We start from the raw sequence: 19959 nt of genomic DNA, 5'->3' as shown, positions 1-19959 counted from the left end.
TGTTATACATTGCTAGCCGTGCGAGGGGCACTAGACGGACTAAAAATGACATGCAGGTGGGGTCTGATGTGATTTTCTTATATTTGATCATAGTCGTACAAATACTGGTAACGTATGTTTCAGTAACGGATGTTTCATTTAAACTTCTAAAATTTCCACATGTTCTGTTAATGATAGCAGTGTGCAACAAAATTATTTCACTTTTATCAAGGTATCACATGCTAATGTTTACTACCTACCAGGTGTATATTCTACCGTTTGATTTTCAGATAAATGGTAACGTAGGCTACTTTCCTTAACCATACGGTCATAGATTATGGTACTTTGTCTTGCTTTTCTCTAAAACGGATACCCACATTACATTTTCAGTCATAAATTTAATTTCCACGCTATTAATTTGACATTATAAAGGCAAAACATGATACCTACATGTACTGTAAATTGATAAAAATGTTATTAAAGATAACATGTCAATGTAACATAGGTTACACAGAGTATTGCGACAAATTCCAATTGTAAATAAATCATCTTTTACAGTTTAGGGATGGTTATTTCCTTTTTTTCCTTGTAGGAATACACTATAAATTACATTTTAATACTATTTCAAGGCATGTTCATTGCGTTCCTTAAAGCACATTACACAAATATGTAAAGTTCGTGATTTGCGACATAGGGGTTTTGACCGCTCAGCCAACTTCGAAACATCGCTACTTCCAAAATAATACGATTTGAATGATCAAATTTCCAGATATTATAGCCTGTTGTTTTGTGTTTTAAGATATTCCATGATCATTTCTTTATATTACGATCCACATTGGTACAATATATTAAGTTGAATGGTTGCGACAGGATTTTCACCGAATTGCTCGTTTTTTGTGGTTTTGACCCTATGAATGACAAGGAACTTTGCCAGGAAGATTTGGCTGTTCTTTTAAAGGACCCTTAAAGATGCATGCATGACTAACCAAACCCTTGACCAAAGCAAGTTTATATAAGATTCATACATTCACTTTTTCAAACCTTATTGTTGTGGGATTTAGGCATCACAAACGCCGCCAGAAAATCCAAACGCAGACGAGTTACGCTAAACATAACATTAACTTTTTGGGTCAATCGGGTGTTTTTTTTCAATCAATTTTTAGAACATCTATCTTCATTTTGTTCACAGGTTCATAATGTCTGCTTATACATTGATGGAAACTCTGAAACCACACAAATGCTACAGATGTAAACAAATCTTTGCAAGTTTCGATCGCTACAAGTCGCACACCAGATTGCATAGTCGACACCCTTTGCTGAAAATAGATAATAAGGTTTGTGAGCCTGGAAAAGATGTGAATTATCAAAACATTGCACAAGGTAAACCACCAGCTAGTCAAGGAGCTTTGTCTAGGAGCATAAAGTGGAATGGAAAAGAGACAAAATGCACCAGTAAAGAGGTTTCCAAAGAGGATAACGGTAATATAGATGTGGAAGTACTTCCTTGTGATTTGGTTTCATCATCTGGTCAAGTGAAGACATCTAGAATATTGAAGAAAAGCTCAAGGAAAGAAAGAAAACCAAAACGAGATGATACAAAAGTTAGTGTTTCTAGTACTGCTACCAAGTCCAAGGAATTGAAGAATGCAAGTAGCAACAAAAGAGAGAGTGGGAGATTAAGAAAGAGGACACAACAAACACAGGTTGTTGCAGAATCCAATAGAAACCAAGAAGTAAAAAGTAAGACAAAGGACAAGGCTCCTGTCAACACTACTATCAACCCTAATGCATCAGTCATAACAAAAGGCAAGAAGGAACAAAACCCACAACTACTTGTATCAAAGTCAAAACAGACTAAACAAGACAGGCTGAAAAAGAGAACCAGTAGCAGAATCCGCAAATCAGATGCATCGGTTGATCAGATTGATGAAAACTCAGATGTGAGCATGCATTTTGTATCCTCGGATAAACAGTTGAAAAGCACTAATTCAAATCCGAATAAAAAGAGAAATATAAACAGAAAAGAGAAAAAGCAAGGTGTAACATTTGTTTGAAGATCTTTGCTAGACCAGGGGTTCTCAAGATCCACATGAGGAAGCATACAGGGTCTACACCATATAATTGTAAAATCTGTAAAAAATCATTCCGCCAGAAATGCCAGTTGACTTTCCACATGATGAATCACACGGGGGAGAAAAATTACCAATGTCAGTTCTGTCGTAAAGAGTTCATACGTAAGTCAAATTGGATTGACCATGAAATTGCCACGCATCAGTATACAGAAATCCTCGGGAAAGAGTCTCTGATTAAATCAAGATATGGAAGGAAAGTCAAAATTTATGAATGCCAGGACTGTGGCAAGTTATTCACCATAAAAGGTAGTTATGATCTTCACGAAAGAAGCCACAGAAGTGAAAAAAATCATGTCTGTAAGACTTGTGGTAAAAGTTTTAATCACAAGAGTAATTTGACAGAGCATGAACGCATTCATTTGGATGTGAAACCCTATCGATGTGAGTATTGTGGAAACAGCTTCCGATTTCAGAGCAATCTGACGACGCACATCAAAATGCATTTAGGAGTTAAAAATTATGACTGTTCATATTGTGGTAAAAAATTCCGGCAGCTCTCACAATTGACTGTCCATGTTAGGACTCATACAGGAGAAAAACCTTTCCAATGTCCACAATGTGATCATGCTGCAGCCCAGAGTGGTGCTTTGAAAGTACATATAAGAGCATATCATACAGAAAAATCTTACCAATGTCCATATTGTGAGTATACATGTACTGGAGCACAGAATGAAGCTTTGGTATCGCATATCAGGGAAAATCATGAAGATGAAAGGCCGTACCAATGTTCGCGTTGTGATTATAGTGCAGCACAGAGCAGACATCTGGAAAATCATATCAGATCTATTCATAAGAAAGAAAAATCTTACCATTGCCCTCATTGTGATTATGCTGCAGCAAGGAAAGATCAATTGCAGAAGCATGTTATGAGAGTGCACAAGAAAAAAACACTAGACAATTGTAAGTTATAGACGTGTCACACCGACATCGCCTGGCTAATAATTACTTGGCAGCAGAGATACTAAAATCAATACCCAGGATCGAATGTGCTATGCACGATTTTGATATTCAGACGAAAATCTTTGGATACCGGGGTAGAAAACGATGACTATCTCCCGTAACTGATTTCGTCTAAAGAAGCCAGATGTGGTTCCTTGCACTTGAACATATGTGTTGAACAGATATGATAGTCGTTAGCTAGCATCTTGAGAAAGAAGCGAGCGTATCGAACACAAAAACTGACCAAAATATTCTGATTTTCTGATGTGAGCACTCACTTACATGGCGTATACATTTGCTCACACACAGGGAGATCACACACAGCGTAGTGTGAGCACTCACTCACATGGCGTATACATGTTCACCCCCACACATAGAGGTCAATTACCAGGCTCAGGTCATGCTATTGTCAGTAGACTTATAGTCAGGATGTCCCTCGGCTCATTATGCTTCTCAAAGGTCGGAACAAAATGGCCATGTGTGGCTGTGGGTTTAACCTACCATGGCGATTTCTGCCATGAAGATATCGAGGCAATGACGCTGTGCGTGTGCAATACTGTTGATACCACAGGAGGAGGGTGCATCTTTGCTACCTCTTTTCCGGAGAATAGAAAATTATTGCAAATTGCACATGAGTCTTTAGAATAACATCTGTAGCACTTGTCCTGGGAACTTGCCATGCTTGTACAATGTATGGTTTCAGCGTTTTCATCAATATAATATACCGTACTGAGAAGATGTGGGCAAAATGTACATGGCAAATTGTTGGCAAATATTCAGATTATCGCAGGCTATTTATTGTATGAAAAGAATTGGGTCATGCTAAGGTCACACAATGGTTTTTGGCTTGTTTCAGCAAATGAAGTGCCAATATTTTTCATGAGTTACCTTCAAACCCCTTTGACAAAATATGGGCACCCAATTTGCTTTGCAAGCTGAATAGCATTATATGACATTAGTGAATGAAGAGATTGGGGAAAGACATCAAAAGTAATTTTTAAAACTGATCAACAACACTCTCTTTTTTAACTGAATATTTCAAGTGTCACATGACCAGCCCAGCGAATCAGTTGCCTGATGAAGTCTGATGCCATGGTATCAGACGCAATGTAGCAAGTTGTGAAAGTAAGTTCCAGTAAAATATTTAATTCAAAACTTTGTGATTTCAGAGAAACCATTCTCCATTTTGCATAATGTGTGATTCTCTATACTAGAACAACCATCACAAAGAAAAAAAAGGACATTGTTAACATCTAGAAACACTAGAAAATCATCAGTCAGTCTACCAACACCGTTGATGATGGAAAATGGTTTCTTTTGAAATATTTGGTTTAAAAAAGTGAGTCTTGGCCAGTTGGAGCAACTACTTTTAACATATAACGCTAGTTTGACCAGTTTCTGTTGATATGATAATCTGGAGGTGTGTGTAAGTCTCTTTCAGAGAACAGTAACTTTTCACTATTTTGTCCCCACAGGTTCATAATGTCTCAGTATATATTGATGGAAACTCTGAAACCACACAAGTGCTACAGATGTAAACAAAGCTTTACCAGTTTTGATCGCTACAAGTCGCACACCAGATTACATACCCGCCATACTTCTCTGAAAAAAGATTTCAAGGTTTGTGAGCCTGGAAAAGATGTGAATTATCAACATATTGCACAAGGTAAACCAGCTCGTAATCAAGCTAATTTGATTCTCATCAAAAAGCAGAATGGAAAAGAGACAAAATGCACCAGTGAAGAGGTTTCCAAAGACGATGACAGTAATATAGATGTGGAAGAACGTCCTTGTGATTTGGTTTCATCATCTGGTCAAGTGGAGACATCTAGAATATTGAAGAAAAGCTCAAGGAAAGAAAGAAAACCAAAACAAAATGATACAAAAGTTAGTGTTTCTAGTACTGCTACCAAGTCCAAGGAATTGAAGAAAAGAGAGAGTGGGAGATTAAGAAAGAAGACATTAAGAAACACACAACAAACACAGGTTGTTGCAGAATCCAAAAGAAATCAGAATAAGACAAATGAAAAAGTTCCTGTCAACAGTATTAACAATCCTAATGCATCAGTCAAAATAAAAGGCAAGAAGAAGGAACAAAACCAACAACTACTTGTATCAAAATCAAAAGAGACTAAACAAGACAGACTGAAAAAGAGAACCAGTAGCAGAATCCGGAAATCAGATGCATCGGTTGATCAGATTGATGAAAACTCAGATGTGAGCATGCATTTTGTATCCTCGGATAAACAGTTGAAAAGCACTAATTCAAATACGACTAAACGGAGAAAATATAGACAGAAATACAAAAAAGCAAGGTGTAACATTTGTTTGAAGATCTTTTCTAGACCAGGGGTTCTTGACATCCACATGAGGAAGCATACAGGGTCTACACCATATAAGTGTAAAATCTGTAAAAAATCATTCAACCAGAAAGGCCAGTTGACTTTCCACATGATGAATCACACGGGGAGAAAAATTACCAATGTCAATTCTGTCGTAAGGAGTTCATACGTAAATCATCATGGATTGACCATGAAATTGCCACGCATCAGTATACAGAAATCCTTGGGAAAGAGTCTCTGATTAAATCAAGATATGGAAGGAAAGTCAAAATTTATGAATGCCAGGACTGTGGCAAGTTATTCACCATAAAAGGTAGTTTTGATCTTCACGAAAGAAGCCACAGAAGTGAAAAAAATCATGTCTGTAAGACTTGTGGTAAAAGTTTTAATCACAAGAGTAATTTGACAGAGCATGAACGCATTCATTCGGATGTGAAACCCTATCGATGTGAGTATTGTGGAAACAGCTTCCGATTTCAGAGCAATCTGACGACGCACATCAAAATGCATTTAGGAGTTAAAAATTATGACTGTTCATATTGTGGTAGAAAATTCCGGCAGCTCTCACAATTGACTGTCCATGTTAGGACTCATACAGGAGAAAAACCTTTCCAATGTCCACATTGTGATTATGCTGCAGCCCAGAGTAGTGCTTTGAAAGTACATATAAGAGCATATCATACAGAAAAATCTTACCAATGTCCATATTGTGAGTATACATGTACTGGAGCACAGAATGGTGCTTTGGTATCGCATATCAGGGAAAATCATGAAGATGAAAGGCCGTACCAATGTTCGCATTGTGATTATAGTGCAGCACAGAGCAGACATCTGGAAAATCATATCAGATCCATTCATAAGAAAGAAAAATCTTACCATTGTACTCATTGTGATTATGCTGCAGCACGGAAAGATCAATTGCAGAAGCATGTTATGAGAGTGCACAGAAAAAAACACTAGGCAATTGTAAGTTATAGACGTGTCACACAGACATTGCCTGGCTAATAATTACTTGGCAGCAGAGATTCTTAAATCAATACCCAGGATCGATACATGTGAATGTGCTATGCACGATTTTGATATTCAGGCGAAAATCTTTGGATACCGGGGTAGAAAATGATGAATATCTCCGTAAATGATTTCGTCTAAAGAAGCCAGATGTGGTTAATTGCACTTGAATATATGTGTTGAACAGATAGTTGTTAGCTAGCGTCTTGAGAAAGAATCGAGCGTATTGAACTCAAAAACTGACCAAAATATTCTGATTTTCTGATGTGAGCACTCACTCACATGGCTTATACATTTGCTCACACACAGGGAGATCACACACAGCGTAGTGTGAGCACTCACTCACATGGCGTATACATGTTCACCGACACACAAAGAGGTCAATTACCAGGCTCAGGTCAGGCTATTGTCAGTAGACTTAGTCAGGATGTCCCTCGGCTCATTATGCTTCTCAAAGGTCGGAACAAAATGGCCATGTGTGGCTGTGGATTCAACCTACCATGGCGATTTCTGCCATGAAGATATCGAGGCGATGGCTGTGCGTAAAGCGCAATACTGTTGATACCACAGGAGGAGGGTGCATCTTTGCTACCTCTTTTCCGGAGAATAGAAAATTATTGCAAATTACACATGAGTCTTTAGAATAACATCTGTAGCACTTGTCCTGGGAACTTGCCATGCTTGTATGGTTTCAGTGTTTTCATCAATATAATATACCGTACTGAGAAGATGTGGGCAAAATGTACATGGCAAATTGTTGGCAAACATTCAGATTATCGCAGGCTATTTATTGTATGAAAAGAATTGGGTCATGCTAAGGTCACACAATGGTTTTTGGCTTGTTTCAGCAAATGAAGTGCCAATATTTTTCATGAGTTACCTTCAAACCCCTTTGACATGAAATATGGGCACCCAATTTGCTTTGCAAGCTGAATAGCATTATATGACACTAGTGAATGAAGAGATTGAGGAAAGACATCAAAAGTAATTTTTAAAACTGATCAACAACACTCTCTTTTTTAACTGAATATTTCAAGTGTCACATGACCAGCCCAGCGAATCAGTTGCCTGATGAAGTCTGATGCCACGGTATCAGACGCGCAATGTAGCAAGTTGTGAAAGTAAGTTCCAGTAAAATATTTAATTCAAAACTTTGTGATTTCAGAGAAACTATTCTCCATTTTGCATAATGTGTGATTCTCTATACTAGAACAACCATCACAAAGAACAAAAAGGACATTGTTAACATCTAGAAACACTAGAAAATCATCAGTCAGTCTACCAACACCGCTGATGATGGAGAATGGTTTCTTTTGAAATATTTGGTTAAAAAAGTGAGTCTTGGCCAGTTGTAACAACTACTTTTAACATATAACGCTAGTTTGACCAGTTTCTGTTGATATGATAATCTGGAGGTGTCTCTTTCAGAGAACAGTAACTTTTCACTGTTTTGTCCCCACAGGTTCATAATGTCTCAGTATATATTGATGGAAACTCTGAAACCACACAAATGCTACAGATGTAAACAAAGCTTTACCAGTTTTGATCGCTACAAGTCGCACACCAGATTACATACACGGCATACTTCTCTGAAAAAAGATTTCAAGGTTTGTGAGTCTAGAACAGATGTGAATTATCAACATATTGCACAAGGTAAACCAGCTCCTAATCAAGCTAATTTGATTCTCATCAAAAAGCAGAATGGAAAAGAGACAAAATGCACCAGTGAAGAGGTTTCCAAAGACGACGACAGTAATATAGATGTGGAAGAACTTCCTTGTGATTTGGTTTCATCATCTGGTCAAGTGGAGACATCTAGAATATTAAAGAAAAGCTCAAGGAAAGAAAGAAAACCAAAACGAGATGATACAAAAGTTAGTGTTTCTAGAACTGCTAGGAAGTCCAAGGAATTGAAGAATGCAAGTAGCAACAAAAGAGAGAGTGGGAGATTAAGAAAGAAGACATTAAGAAACACACAACAAACACAGGGTGTTGCAGAATCCAAAAGAAATCAAAATAAAACAAATGAAAAAGCTCCTGTCAACAGTATTAACAATCCTAATGCATCAGTCAAAATAAAAGGCAAGAAGAAGGAACAAAACCAACAACTACTTGTATCAAAATCAAAAGAGACTACACAAGACAGGCTGAAAAAGAGAACCAGTAGCAGAATCCGGAAATCAGATGCATCGGTTGATCAGATTGATGAAAACTCAGATGTGAGCATGCATTTTGTATCCTCGGATAAACAGTTGAAAAGCACTAATTCAAATACGACTAAACGGAAAAAATATAGACAGAAATACAAAAAAGCAAGGTGTAACATTTGTTTGAAGATCTTTTCTAGACCAGGGGTTCTTGACATCCACATGAGGAAGCATACAGGGTCTACACCATATAAGTGTAAAATCTGTAAAAAATCATTCAACCAGAAAGGCCAGTTGACTTTCCACATGATGAATCACACGGGGGAGAAAAATTACCAATGTCAATTCTGTCGTAAGGAGTTCATACGTAAATCATCATGGATTGACCATGAAATTGCCACACATCAGTATACAGAAATCCTCGGGAAAGAGTCTCTGATTAAATCAAGATATGGAAGGAAAGTCAAAATTTATGAATGCCAGGACTGTGGCAAATTATTCACCTTAAAAGCTAGTTTTGATCTTCATGAAAGAAGCCACAAAAGTGAAAAAAATCATGTCTGCAAGACTTGTGGTAAAAGTTTTAATCACAAGAGTAATTTGACAGAGCATGAACGCATTCATTCGGATGTGAAACCCTATCGATGTGAGTATTGTGGAAACAGCTTCCGATTTCAGAGCAATCTGAAATCTCATATTAAAATGCATTTAGGAGTTAAAAATTATGACTGTTCATATTGTAGTAAAAATTTCCGGCAGCTCGGACAATTGACTGTCCATGTTAGGACTCATACTGGAGAAAAACCTTTCCAATGTCCTCATTGTGATCATGCTTCAGCCCAGTGTAGTACTTTGAAAGTACATATAAGAGCATTTCATACAGAAAAACCTTACCAATGTCCATATTGTGAGTATACATGTACTGGAGCACAGAATGATGCTTTGGTATCGCATATCAGGGAAAATCATGAAGATGAAAGGCCGTACCAATGTTCACGTTGTGATTATAGTGCAGCAAAGAATGCTACTCTGCAAAACCATATCAGATGCGTTCATAAGAAAGAAAAACCTCACCAATGCCCTCATTGTGATTATGCTGCAGCAAGGAAAGATTATCTGCCTACTCATATCAGCAAAGTGCACAGCAAAAAATGTTAGGCAATCGTAGTAGACCATGATTAATACCGTAGTTTGTCTCAAAGCTTGCCAAAATTTGAAAACCTAATGCAGAATGCATTTTTTTTCCCCATTTCATTATTTTTTTCCATTTCACATTGAAGTCTGTCTTATTGTTGACAATTATGATTTTAATACACTAATAATATGCATACAGCTTTTTAGTTCCAACTGTTTGCTTTTTGTTTGATTTATTTCAAGATGATGGGTGCCATGATTGATTTTTTTGTCGCGATGATATTAAAGATAATAAAAAAATGGAAGAAAAAAGACTAATGCGGAAATTCAGTAGTGTTTTTAGTAATGCACGCTGCAGCTTTGAGACAAACTATTAAGTCATGGTGGCCTCAGATACCAGGATTAGATATTTAGCATAACCATAGAAGTAAAGAGGTTAGACAGGAGAGTCACCTCTATACATTTATAGTCACATCATGTGTGGAAATATTGGATTGTCACACAAATATCCACCAACAACAACATAAAAATGTGTGGGAAAAGGGTCCAACTAATGACAACAACAAACATGACAAAGAAATCACAACTTTTGTGTGATATAAAAATGACCCAAATGGTCTACTTCTGGGAGATCAATTCAATTTATATTTGTGTTGACCCCCATATAATTATAATAATAATAATCATTGCTACATGGGCCTGTCTAAATATAGTCAGTGACTCCATATGACTATGTTTTTGGTATTATGAATGGTTTCAGTTTGGTGTTATGGACAACAAATTGAATTCATGAAGTAGCAGGATTCATAACATCGTGGATTGATATAGAATGACGCATGCATAGCTCATGATAGCTGGTCGCATGTACCTACGAGAATTGCGTATTGCGTGTTTGACATGCGCTTTTGTGTATATACACAGGCAGTTGTAACCTTTATTTTAAACTCGCGCAGTTACAAAAACTGAATAATTCTCGCCTATTATGAGCTGATCATAGTCAATCTTAAGTACAGATAAGACTTAAGATGCAAAAGCCAAAGGCAATAAACGCCATTTTCAAACTTTGTGACTTGAGGCTTCAACATCTGCCCTATAAATGCTAGCTTTAAATTGACACCCTACTTTAGAATTCCCAAGGTAGGTTTATGAAACTGATCAATAGTACCGGTAGCACATATTTCATTTTCTTCATATTTTACCAGTTACATTTGACTATTTCTCAAATTGAGAAAAATGGATGTATTGGTTTTTGCACATCTGAACTTTTAAATTATGTTATGAATTGTGAGTGAAGTCACAAATTATGTAGAGAACAATGTACTATTGGAAGGTTATGAATATTCATATTACTAAGTACTTTATTGGAAGGTTATGAATATATTCATATTACATTCAGTATGTTAACATTCATTATTTTATTAGATGGAAAATTGTGCCAACTCAGCCCTCCCCCTTCCCAACTTGACAATTCTTGATCCACCCCTGGCTATGAATATCATATTTCACTCAGTACAATTTGGAAGGTTGTGAATATTCATATTACTTTCAGCATATTTGGTGAACTGTGACTGGCTCATAGAGAAAACAAAAATGAACATGGTAAAGTTTGAAATAAGGGAAGAAACCAAGATGTTGATGAAGTCCTTTGAATGGAACTAGCTTTTTATGGAGGGAGGGACTGCCTGTTACGTGTATACATTTCTCAGTTTTAAAGATGCTCTTACAAAAGCATCAATGTTATGTTGACCCACTTAAAGAAGGGGAAGGGATGGGGCCAGCTATGAGATGAAACTAGTTGCCTTTATAGGACAACATCGGTCATTTGGTTTGTTCCATAATTACAGTGATGAATTATACATCACTTTATTTGGAATATACATCACTGTATCACTTTATCTGGAATAATTGCATATTCCAGATGTGCATACGTGTAATGTGTATCTGGACACAATATATTTTGTGCTTCAATTACGTTAGAAGCAAGGTTTTAATTGTTAATCAGAAAATGTGATCATGTTGTTGTCAAAGATCATGAAATAAATCTTTACATATTGCTAGAATGCTAGACAACAGGTCTCCTGGTAAAAGAATTCTTTACTCAATTCTAATTTTTTTACATAAACCAGAGAAGAATTAGACCTCATCTTCTCTGCACAAACCAAATCTATTGAATTTTGGCCAATTTTCTAAATAAACTCTACAATGTCATGTCAGGCACAGTTGTGGTTTTAAGATTTTACTCTGGACCATCACACCATCAATTAGAAATGGCATCAAATAAAAAAAAATTATGTGTTTTGCTGTAAAAACATTGACATCAACTAATTTCCAAATTGCAATAAAACAATCGAAATCTGGCATAGATTAAAGTTTATGAATGCATATTGCCATATTTGTAACATGTGTGCTGCGATCAAGCAAAATCAGTCAGAACTCTACAGAAATATTAAATTTTCAGTTTCTTATAGGATAGTAAAAAATATTTACAAAGCTGCATTTTGCAGAAAACCCCATTGAAATTGAATAACCAGTTCCAAAGATATGAACAACTAAAAGAGTTTCCAAAATAACAGACATATTTCCTTTGTTTGGCTATATCTCAAAATCAATATTTCCGAGTTCCGACTGATTTTGCTTGATCACATCACATTATGATTAATATTATACTTTGATAAATTATTATCATTAATATTTATTGTCATTGTAAATTAAATTAAAAACACGTATTCAAGATATGAAATTATGTACTGTCAATTATGTATATATTGTAACAAATGTGAACATCCATTATGCATTGTTTTGTAATATGCCCACTTTGTGGTATATCCTTCATTATGAAGGAACATATGCAAATATAATATCCGACCCCGAACCCTAACCCTCACATATTTGCATATATTTGCATATATGTTCCTTCATAATGAAGGACTATAAACCCACATGTTCCTTCATAATGAAGGACTAACCCACATGTTCCATCATAATGAAGGACTAACCCACTTTGTGAAATGAAGTTAATGAACCCATTGACAGGTTGTTTTCACTTTGTGTCAGGTCATTTGGACTAAGATTTAGCTCAAGTCAAGTCACTTGAGACAGTACAAATTCACTGATGTCAAGTCACTGAGTGTCTTTTCAGTCTGTCATGCTTCATTTTAAAGACTGTGACATTGAATTGTTGTGGTGAAATAGTATTCAATTTTAGTATTCAGTTGTGATCCAACTGAATTCAGTTATTTATTAATGTAAGCCCAGCTTTGCAAAATGAAGTTAATAACAGAATTTAATTTGAAATAAGTTACCAAAATTGTAGGTAGAGTGAAGTCATTTGGACTAATATTTGATCACATGCTTAAGATAAGTCAAGTCAGTCACTGACACTGTACAAATTCACTGGGTTCAGGGGCGTAGCCAGGGGGAGCTGGGGGGGAGCAAACTTCCCCCAGAAAATTTTCAGGGATAAAATGGGGACCACAAAGAGTAAAGTGTCCTTAAAATGACTAAAAATGGGACAAATGCGGACAAAAACTTGGCTTTACACCCTCACACTAAAATCCTGGCTACGGTCCTGACTGGGGGGTTAACTGAATATAGCTTGAGTCCGTCCATCATTTAACCTTGAATATAAGTCATGGAACATTTGCTGCTATACCCATTGTAAATATAGGATGCATTCTGGCTTTGGCGTGTACAGGGTTTTTGTAAGTGTGTGTATGTAGGGGTTGGTGCATGCATATGACATTTATTATAATGTATTGTTGTAATGAGATTATCATTCAATTCTAGATTCTAGTAGTATTCAAATGTAAACCAACTGTATTCAATTTATATTTAGCATTCAAGATTGTGGAGACTTGTCCCAGATTAGGGAGGTGCAAACTCAAATTGGGACAATTTCACTGTCAAATGGTAGAAGAAGATTGCGGAACTTGTTCAGTTCATCACCCCAATGTTACCCATTTACCACAAAGCACAAATGGGGGTACTTATTGCAATCTTTAGTGCAATAACTGCAATGTCAGTTTAATGCCTTCATAACATTTTGTCTGGAAGCACATCTATGCTTGTTCTCATAATGCAAAAATCAGAATTTTTTTGGCTTCAAGAGAACTATTTCAAAGAAATTTATTTGAATTATCAATTCATCATATTTATTACTTAGCTCTATCAGTAGACTATGTCATATAGTCGATTTTGAGAAATAAAAATAATGTTATTATTATGATGAATGCATTCAGTTAAACTCTTTAAGTTATAAATATAACGTGAGAATTTTCAGGCTTTTGTCTGAATTCAGGCAATTTGCCCAGATTTATGCGTGTTTTTTTGGGGGGGGGGGGGTTCAGCCTATTTTGGGCCTTTTAAGGCTGAATTAACATTTTTTAGGCAGTTTTCAAAAAAGCCATTCTCTCATGCCCAAAATCTATATGTTTCTAGCAGTCTCAATTATAGTACAGTAACTACAGTTACATATCGAATGCAAGTACACAAATAACCATACAGCCCACACAGGTATTTCCCCAGACCCACCATTTCCAGTTTTGCGGGGAGCATAATACTCACCAAAAATGATCTTGTTATCATCTCCAGCACCTGTATATGAAAAAAATGTTTGCTGTTAAATTATGACTGACCATACAATGAACATGATGGTAGAATTAGTGAGTTTCTCAAAGCAGCCTTAATTTGTGACGTGTCAAGTCAAAAGGAGACACTTCTGGGCAGGTTATCAATTTTGAGGTTTTTACATATCTTAATTGTAGAGATATTTTTCTCTACAACGCCGTTTTCCCCAATTAAATCAGACATTCCTAAGCAAAGATATTGAGTTCGAAAGTTATGGTATTATAAAATTGGAAATTGAGATATCGGCATTTAAAAATATTATAGACAATGTTGAGAGTAGGAATTACTTTGAAAAATGTCTCAAAAATACAAGATGACATTTATATTCCGGTCTGAAACTATCAGACAATATTTTTAACATTAATAACATCACAAATTCGCAACAAGCCCAAATTGTGACAAAAATCACCCCCTGGGCAGATTTTTGGCTATTTCTCCATTAACGATCCTGCCCAAAAGTGTCTCCTTTTGTTTTGACATGACACGTCACATTTGTGAAAAGAAAAAGGGACTATAAAATCATATAAAATAAATACTGTACATTCATCAGTGGCTTGGTGCTACTATCATTGTATTCAGTATTACTATTATTTAGTATGTATTCAGGATTATTTAGTATGTATTCAGTATATTATTTATTATGTGTTGTAAAAATCATACATGTATGATGTCAATATGTAGGCCATATTATGTTATTTATAATGAATTGTAAAAATCATGTAATATCAATATGCATACAATGGTGTATCAAAATGTTTGGTAGCTATCAATTTTGATGTTTATTGAAAAGCCTGCCTATTCCAAATCAACATTGGATACTCCTGAAATGCCCGAATGTATAGTCTATGACTTGTTTTACAATAGTCTACAAATTATTTGGATCTTATGTTGAATTTTGATGTGTCGATCAGGCTCATCCATAACTGATGAATACTACATGTATGTACGTAGAAAAAATAAAACAAATGAAATGATACAATAAAGAATGCTTCAATGTGTATTGATTGTCAGGAATTAAAGGGACTTCCACATATTTTGTGGGATGTGATGATTGCCCTTATTTTGACTTCATGATGTGGCACAGGTGGTCTCTGAAACAACTGTACCATTGTATTTTGAGTATTTTAATTCCTGGACCAAACAAGATTGAATTATGCAATTGTGATAAAACAGGTTTTATACATTTTTTTTTGAAAATTAACCTTTTCATTCTTGAAATAAGACTTACAATGATAGTTCATTCAATATGCAGCAATCAATGATTAGGCCAGTCAAATTAAGAAAAATAAGTGATTAACCCACAGTGCAACAGAATCCATTTAATCACCATTCATTTTAGAAAAGCACATTAAATAACACATCAAAAGTCCACAAAAATCCATGCAGTGGAACAGTGCCTAATTTGCATAAATCAAAATGGCTGCTTGTGCGGGGGGCTTTACCCTCACGACTCAAGAACTGGACATCAGAGATAGTTTAAACTATTTTTATGAATCCTAATGACGGAAGGAATACATTATTATTAGGGGCTGTGCAATAATTATGGTAAAATTTCCGAATGGCTCGCCAAACATCGCTTGCCCCCCCCCTCTCAGCGCGCCAAAAATTCTTTGCCCCCACCCCTTGTACATTTTTGGGATCCCAATTACCAAATCTAAAATGGTCTATATACATGTTGCGAGCGCAACGAGCACGGAAATTTGCACATTTAAGCGTTTCTGTAGTGTTTTATTTAAAAGGCGCCCCATGAATGTGTGCCAAAAATCGCTTGCCCCCTTTTGGCTCGCCAAAAAATTTTACCCTCCTCCAGGGCTCATAATTATTGCACAGCCCCATGCCAGAATCAGCTTCAAGCTGTTCTAACCGGGGCCCTGCAATATACAAAGTTACAACAATATTAAAAGATTGGTATGGTTTTTTAGCAAGATTTAACCAACTTTGAAATTTCACCCCTGCATAATTGGCCATTTTGGATTTATGCAAATTAGGCACTTCCACAACTTGAATGCATGTGAAATGGATTCTGTTGCAGTTAGTGGTTGGTGACACATTCTCTTGTGATTAAAAATCGTGTGTTGTTTTCAAATTGTAAAAAAAAAGAACAATGGTAGTTTTTGAAATATCAGATAGTTTCTTTATTTAACATATCTTTCGTTCAAAGCGATAATATACCTAATCAAAATGAACAGTGTATCATCAAAACTAACAGATACGGGATCAAAAATAAATGAGTATGATTGATCATTCTATGAAGATAAATGAATAGTACAAAATAGAGTGGGCAAAATATGGGGTCATTACTCATTGGGTGAGAGCATGATATTCGGTGCGGAGAGCAAAATTGAGAAAATAATGAGGTCATTGGGTTCAGAGACGGACCCCTTTGGACCTATAAAAATTAGAAGACTATTGGGTGAAAATGTGGGGCTTTAAAATCATGAGTCTTTGAGCCAAAGGCTCGTGAATTTTTAGTTCACAACGGCTTCAAATGGCTTTCAAGTTTATAGTATCAAAATAAATGAAAGTTGCTGTTTAAATTTATTGAACAAGGGCGTTTGCCGGTGGTCTTTCAGGGAGCTTTATTGTGTTCAAAAAATATGGTCTAGTGACAGCGATAGCTGCAAAGGGGGTGGGGGGTCTTTGAAACCCCCCCCCCGACTCTGCATAGAATCCTTACTCATTTATTTTTGATCCCGAACTATTCGTTTTGATGAGATATATTGTTCATGATCTTAAGTATGATCACTGAGTGAACCGACAATCATATCAAAATGAATAGTTCCGTTTTATTTTAACAAGTAACCATTTAAATGATCTCCAAGGGCATTATTTGACAAGAGTATCCATTTCAATTCGAAAAGGTTATGTTATATACCCCTCGGAAAAGACAAACTATGTTCTTTGTCATTTTTGATAAGAGCCTACGGTATCATTTTTTAAAGCTTTTTAAGGCAATCTTATCAATTTTGATGAGAAAATCCGATCATTTTGAAGAAAAATCTGTTAATTTTAAAGAGACATTGGTTATGTCCCTCCGTATAGTCATACTTGTCAAATTTGAATAGATCCTATTCATATTTTGTGAAATTGTGAGGAGTGGGAAATTCCCTCAGTCGAAGTCTTTGTCAGAAACAGACCCTGCCTGACCAGAAATTAACGCATCATTGGACGTGAGAGGGCGTGTTTATGCATACGGGCTTGCTTTAACGGAACTTGCGACGAAAAAAAAAAAAGGTTTTGTGAAATTTTGGGGGAAGAAATCTTCATTTTCCTCAAAGTTGTTTGACATTTGACTTTAAAATCATAACGCAATGAATATTAACTCTTGTTGTATCAAGTTAGTAGACCATCCCAACTTGAGCAAACGCTGAAATTGCGTTTAGTAGCAGTGCATTGCTCGAATGTACTAACAATAACATGTCATAATAAACATTCAAGGTAAGCTTATTAGCAATCTTGTAATAAACATTTACATATTCTCGGGGGGAGGGTCACTCCCATTGTGGCCTGTACACCATTCAGCGATAACAAAAAGCGCGTAAAAGGGTAGTTTTTTAGTGGGGTAGGCACGATCTGCATGCTTAGCGTTTAAAGTTTAGGGTGTCAAAAAGTAAAAATATGAAATATTGGAAAATAGGGTAGCAAAGTTGCACTGAATTGCTAATACGCGGAAATGAAATTTAGGGTATGAAATTTGATGCAAGGAATAAAATCCCTGTTTAGGGTATTGTTGTAGCCAAGGGTTAAATCCTTGTTTAGGGTGCTTTTCAAAAGTTGATTATTGCGGATGGTGTACAGGCCACAATGCCAATGGGAGTGACCCCCCTGGGTAGGTCCAGTAACTGTAACTCAGTAATCTTTATTTAACATTATGACATTATCTGATTACTGAGTTACAGATCGGTCTATTGACATTTGTTCCACAAATAAGAAACATCACAATATGTGGGCTCATTTTGGGCTCCAAGGGTGTTGCTGAGGAACTCTCTCAAGGACAGTTTGGGCATGCACTGATGATTTTAATCCCATTGTACCAGGCCCAGGGTTTGGGCATGCGTGGATGATTTTAATCCCACTGTATTAGTCTATACTCGCAAAGTTGAGGTACCATATTCAACTATTCATTCCAATAAGCGCCCAGGGCGCTTAAAGTCATTTTGGGTGGGCTTATTGCTAACTGGGTTTTTTTTTTCATAAGGGGCATTTATTAGAGACATTCTAGTAGCTTTTCTGATGCAGAAAATGTATTGCAAGTTTGCACAGGACTTGTAGTCCTCCAGCTATTTCACTGTATTGATATCTCATTATCTGTCACTTCAACATTGATGGTACCCTTTAGCAAATTGAAAATACCCTGGGTGGGCGCTTATTGGGGCATCGGCGCTTATTGGAACGAATACGGTAATTGATCTACATTGATCTCATCTTTTGGGTGGGTTCAAAATTCCCTGAGTTGGCAAAACCTGCAATCTTCATGGGAGTAATTTACTTAGTGAAAAAGTGGTCAAAATATTGCTCTGCAAAATGTCTTAAAGGGGCATTTAAGTGATCCACAGCCTCATCCCCCACTTTTCTCAAAAAAAAAGTTGAGATTTTTATATCACTGGAAACCTCTGGCTACATAATGTTTATGTACAAAATATTTCTTGCAGATTAATTAGTTTTGCAAAGATATCAGTGAAATTTGAATTTCGTTCTGGTGCACCAGAGCGAAATTACAACATTGTCTATGGAGCAGTGTAATACACATAATCATGCATAACTTCATAAGCATAAAATCGGAATCAACTGAAATTTTGGGAATAGGCTTTTTAGTGGATATGTACTGAAAAATGTCATAAAAAGAGGATGCTAGGATCACAAAATACTCCTTTAATTTTCATGATTTGGATATTATCATATTGAGCAGCATTCTACTTGTGATGTTTCTACACTGTGTAGAGAGGGTCTACAGCATCTCTGAGGTAAAACTGACAAATAAAAGGTATATGTCTTGATGCTTGAAGTTTGGATTTCTTAAACGTACAGTGCATCCCTATGTACCGCTGCAAGACTTCAGGTCCGTAGATGTCATTATGTTTATGATAAAGACTGAAGTCTTGCTGGCAGGACTACCCCATGGGCCGGGTACATATTCAGGGATTGAGTTTTGAAAATAACAGGTGTGCTGCAAATCGCACTTTTTGAAATATTATGGGGGCTGTCAAGTGTGCTATTAAATTACACTCCGATAAGAATTAGAAGTGTAGTCCTAACTTATATCCGTCTTTGCACAAGCATGAAGTCATCAAGATTTGAACTGTATCATATATAAAGCTGACTGATTTGTCATTCAGTGTTGTACGGTCAATTCTGGTGTCAAATACTGGGGTAATCAGATTTAGCCTTAATAAGTACCCACTAATAAACACCCCATAATAATTGCTCCCAATAAGTACCCCTAACAAGCACCCCCTAGTAATCACCCCCAACTCATGACCTACAGTATTTTTGGAAATATTTTGATTTGTTTGTCAGTCTGAAACATGTACTACTTGGCATGCATTGACACTTTTTGCTTTAAAAACCGCATTGTTCAGCCACAAGTTTGTAAAAACCCATTATGGTTTTACTGCTAACTTTTGTTTTCTGTCTTTTTTTCTCTCTTTTTTT

The 19959-nt window shown here is 36.2% G+C and overlaps 2 protein-coding genes across 2 annotated transcripts; both read left to right on the top strand.

The window, feature by feature from the left end:
* Positions 1 to 1824: 1824 nt before the first annotated feature.
* On the top strand, positions 1825 to 6436 carry LOC140137273 (uncharacterized). The gene is made up of 3 exons (XM_072158919.1): positions 1825 to 3018; positions 4526 to 5267; positions 5603 to 6436. Exons 1-3 carry the CDS (start codon positions 2069 to 2071, stop codon positions 6350 to 6352), a joined length of 2442 nt encoding a protein of 813 aa, XP_072015020.1. The 5' UTR covers positions 1825 to 2068; the 3' UTR covers positions 6353 to 6436.
* A 1433-nt stretch (positions 6437 to 7869) lies between these two features.
* LOC140137272 (uncharacterized) lies at positions 7870 to 10242 on the top strand. Its single transcript, XM_072158918.1, has one exon. It carries the CDS (start codon positions 7870 to 7872, stop codon positions 9703 to 9705), a length of 1836 nt encoding a protein of 611 aa, XP_072015019.1. The 3' UTR covers positions 9706 to 10242.
* Positions 10243 to 19959: the final 9717 nt, after the last annotated feature.

Source organism: Amphiura filiformis, chromosome 17, assembly GCF_039555335.1.
Source record: "Amphiura filiformis chromosome 17, Afil_fr2py, whole genome shotgun sequence".
NCBI classification, from domain to species: Eukaryota; Metazoa; Echinodermata; class Ophiuroidea; order Amphilepidida; family Amphiuridae; genus Amphiura; species Amphiura filiformis.
The sequence above is the reverse complement of the archived record's forward strand: the minus strand, read 5'-3'. Positions and strand labels throughout refer to the sequence as shown.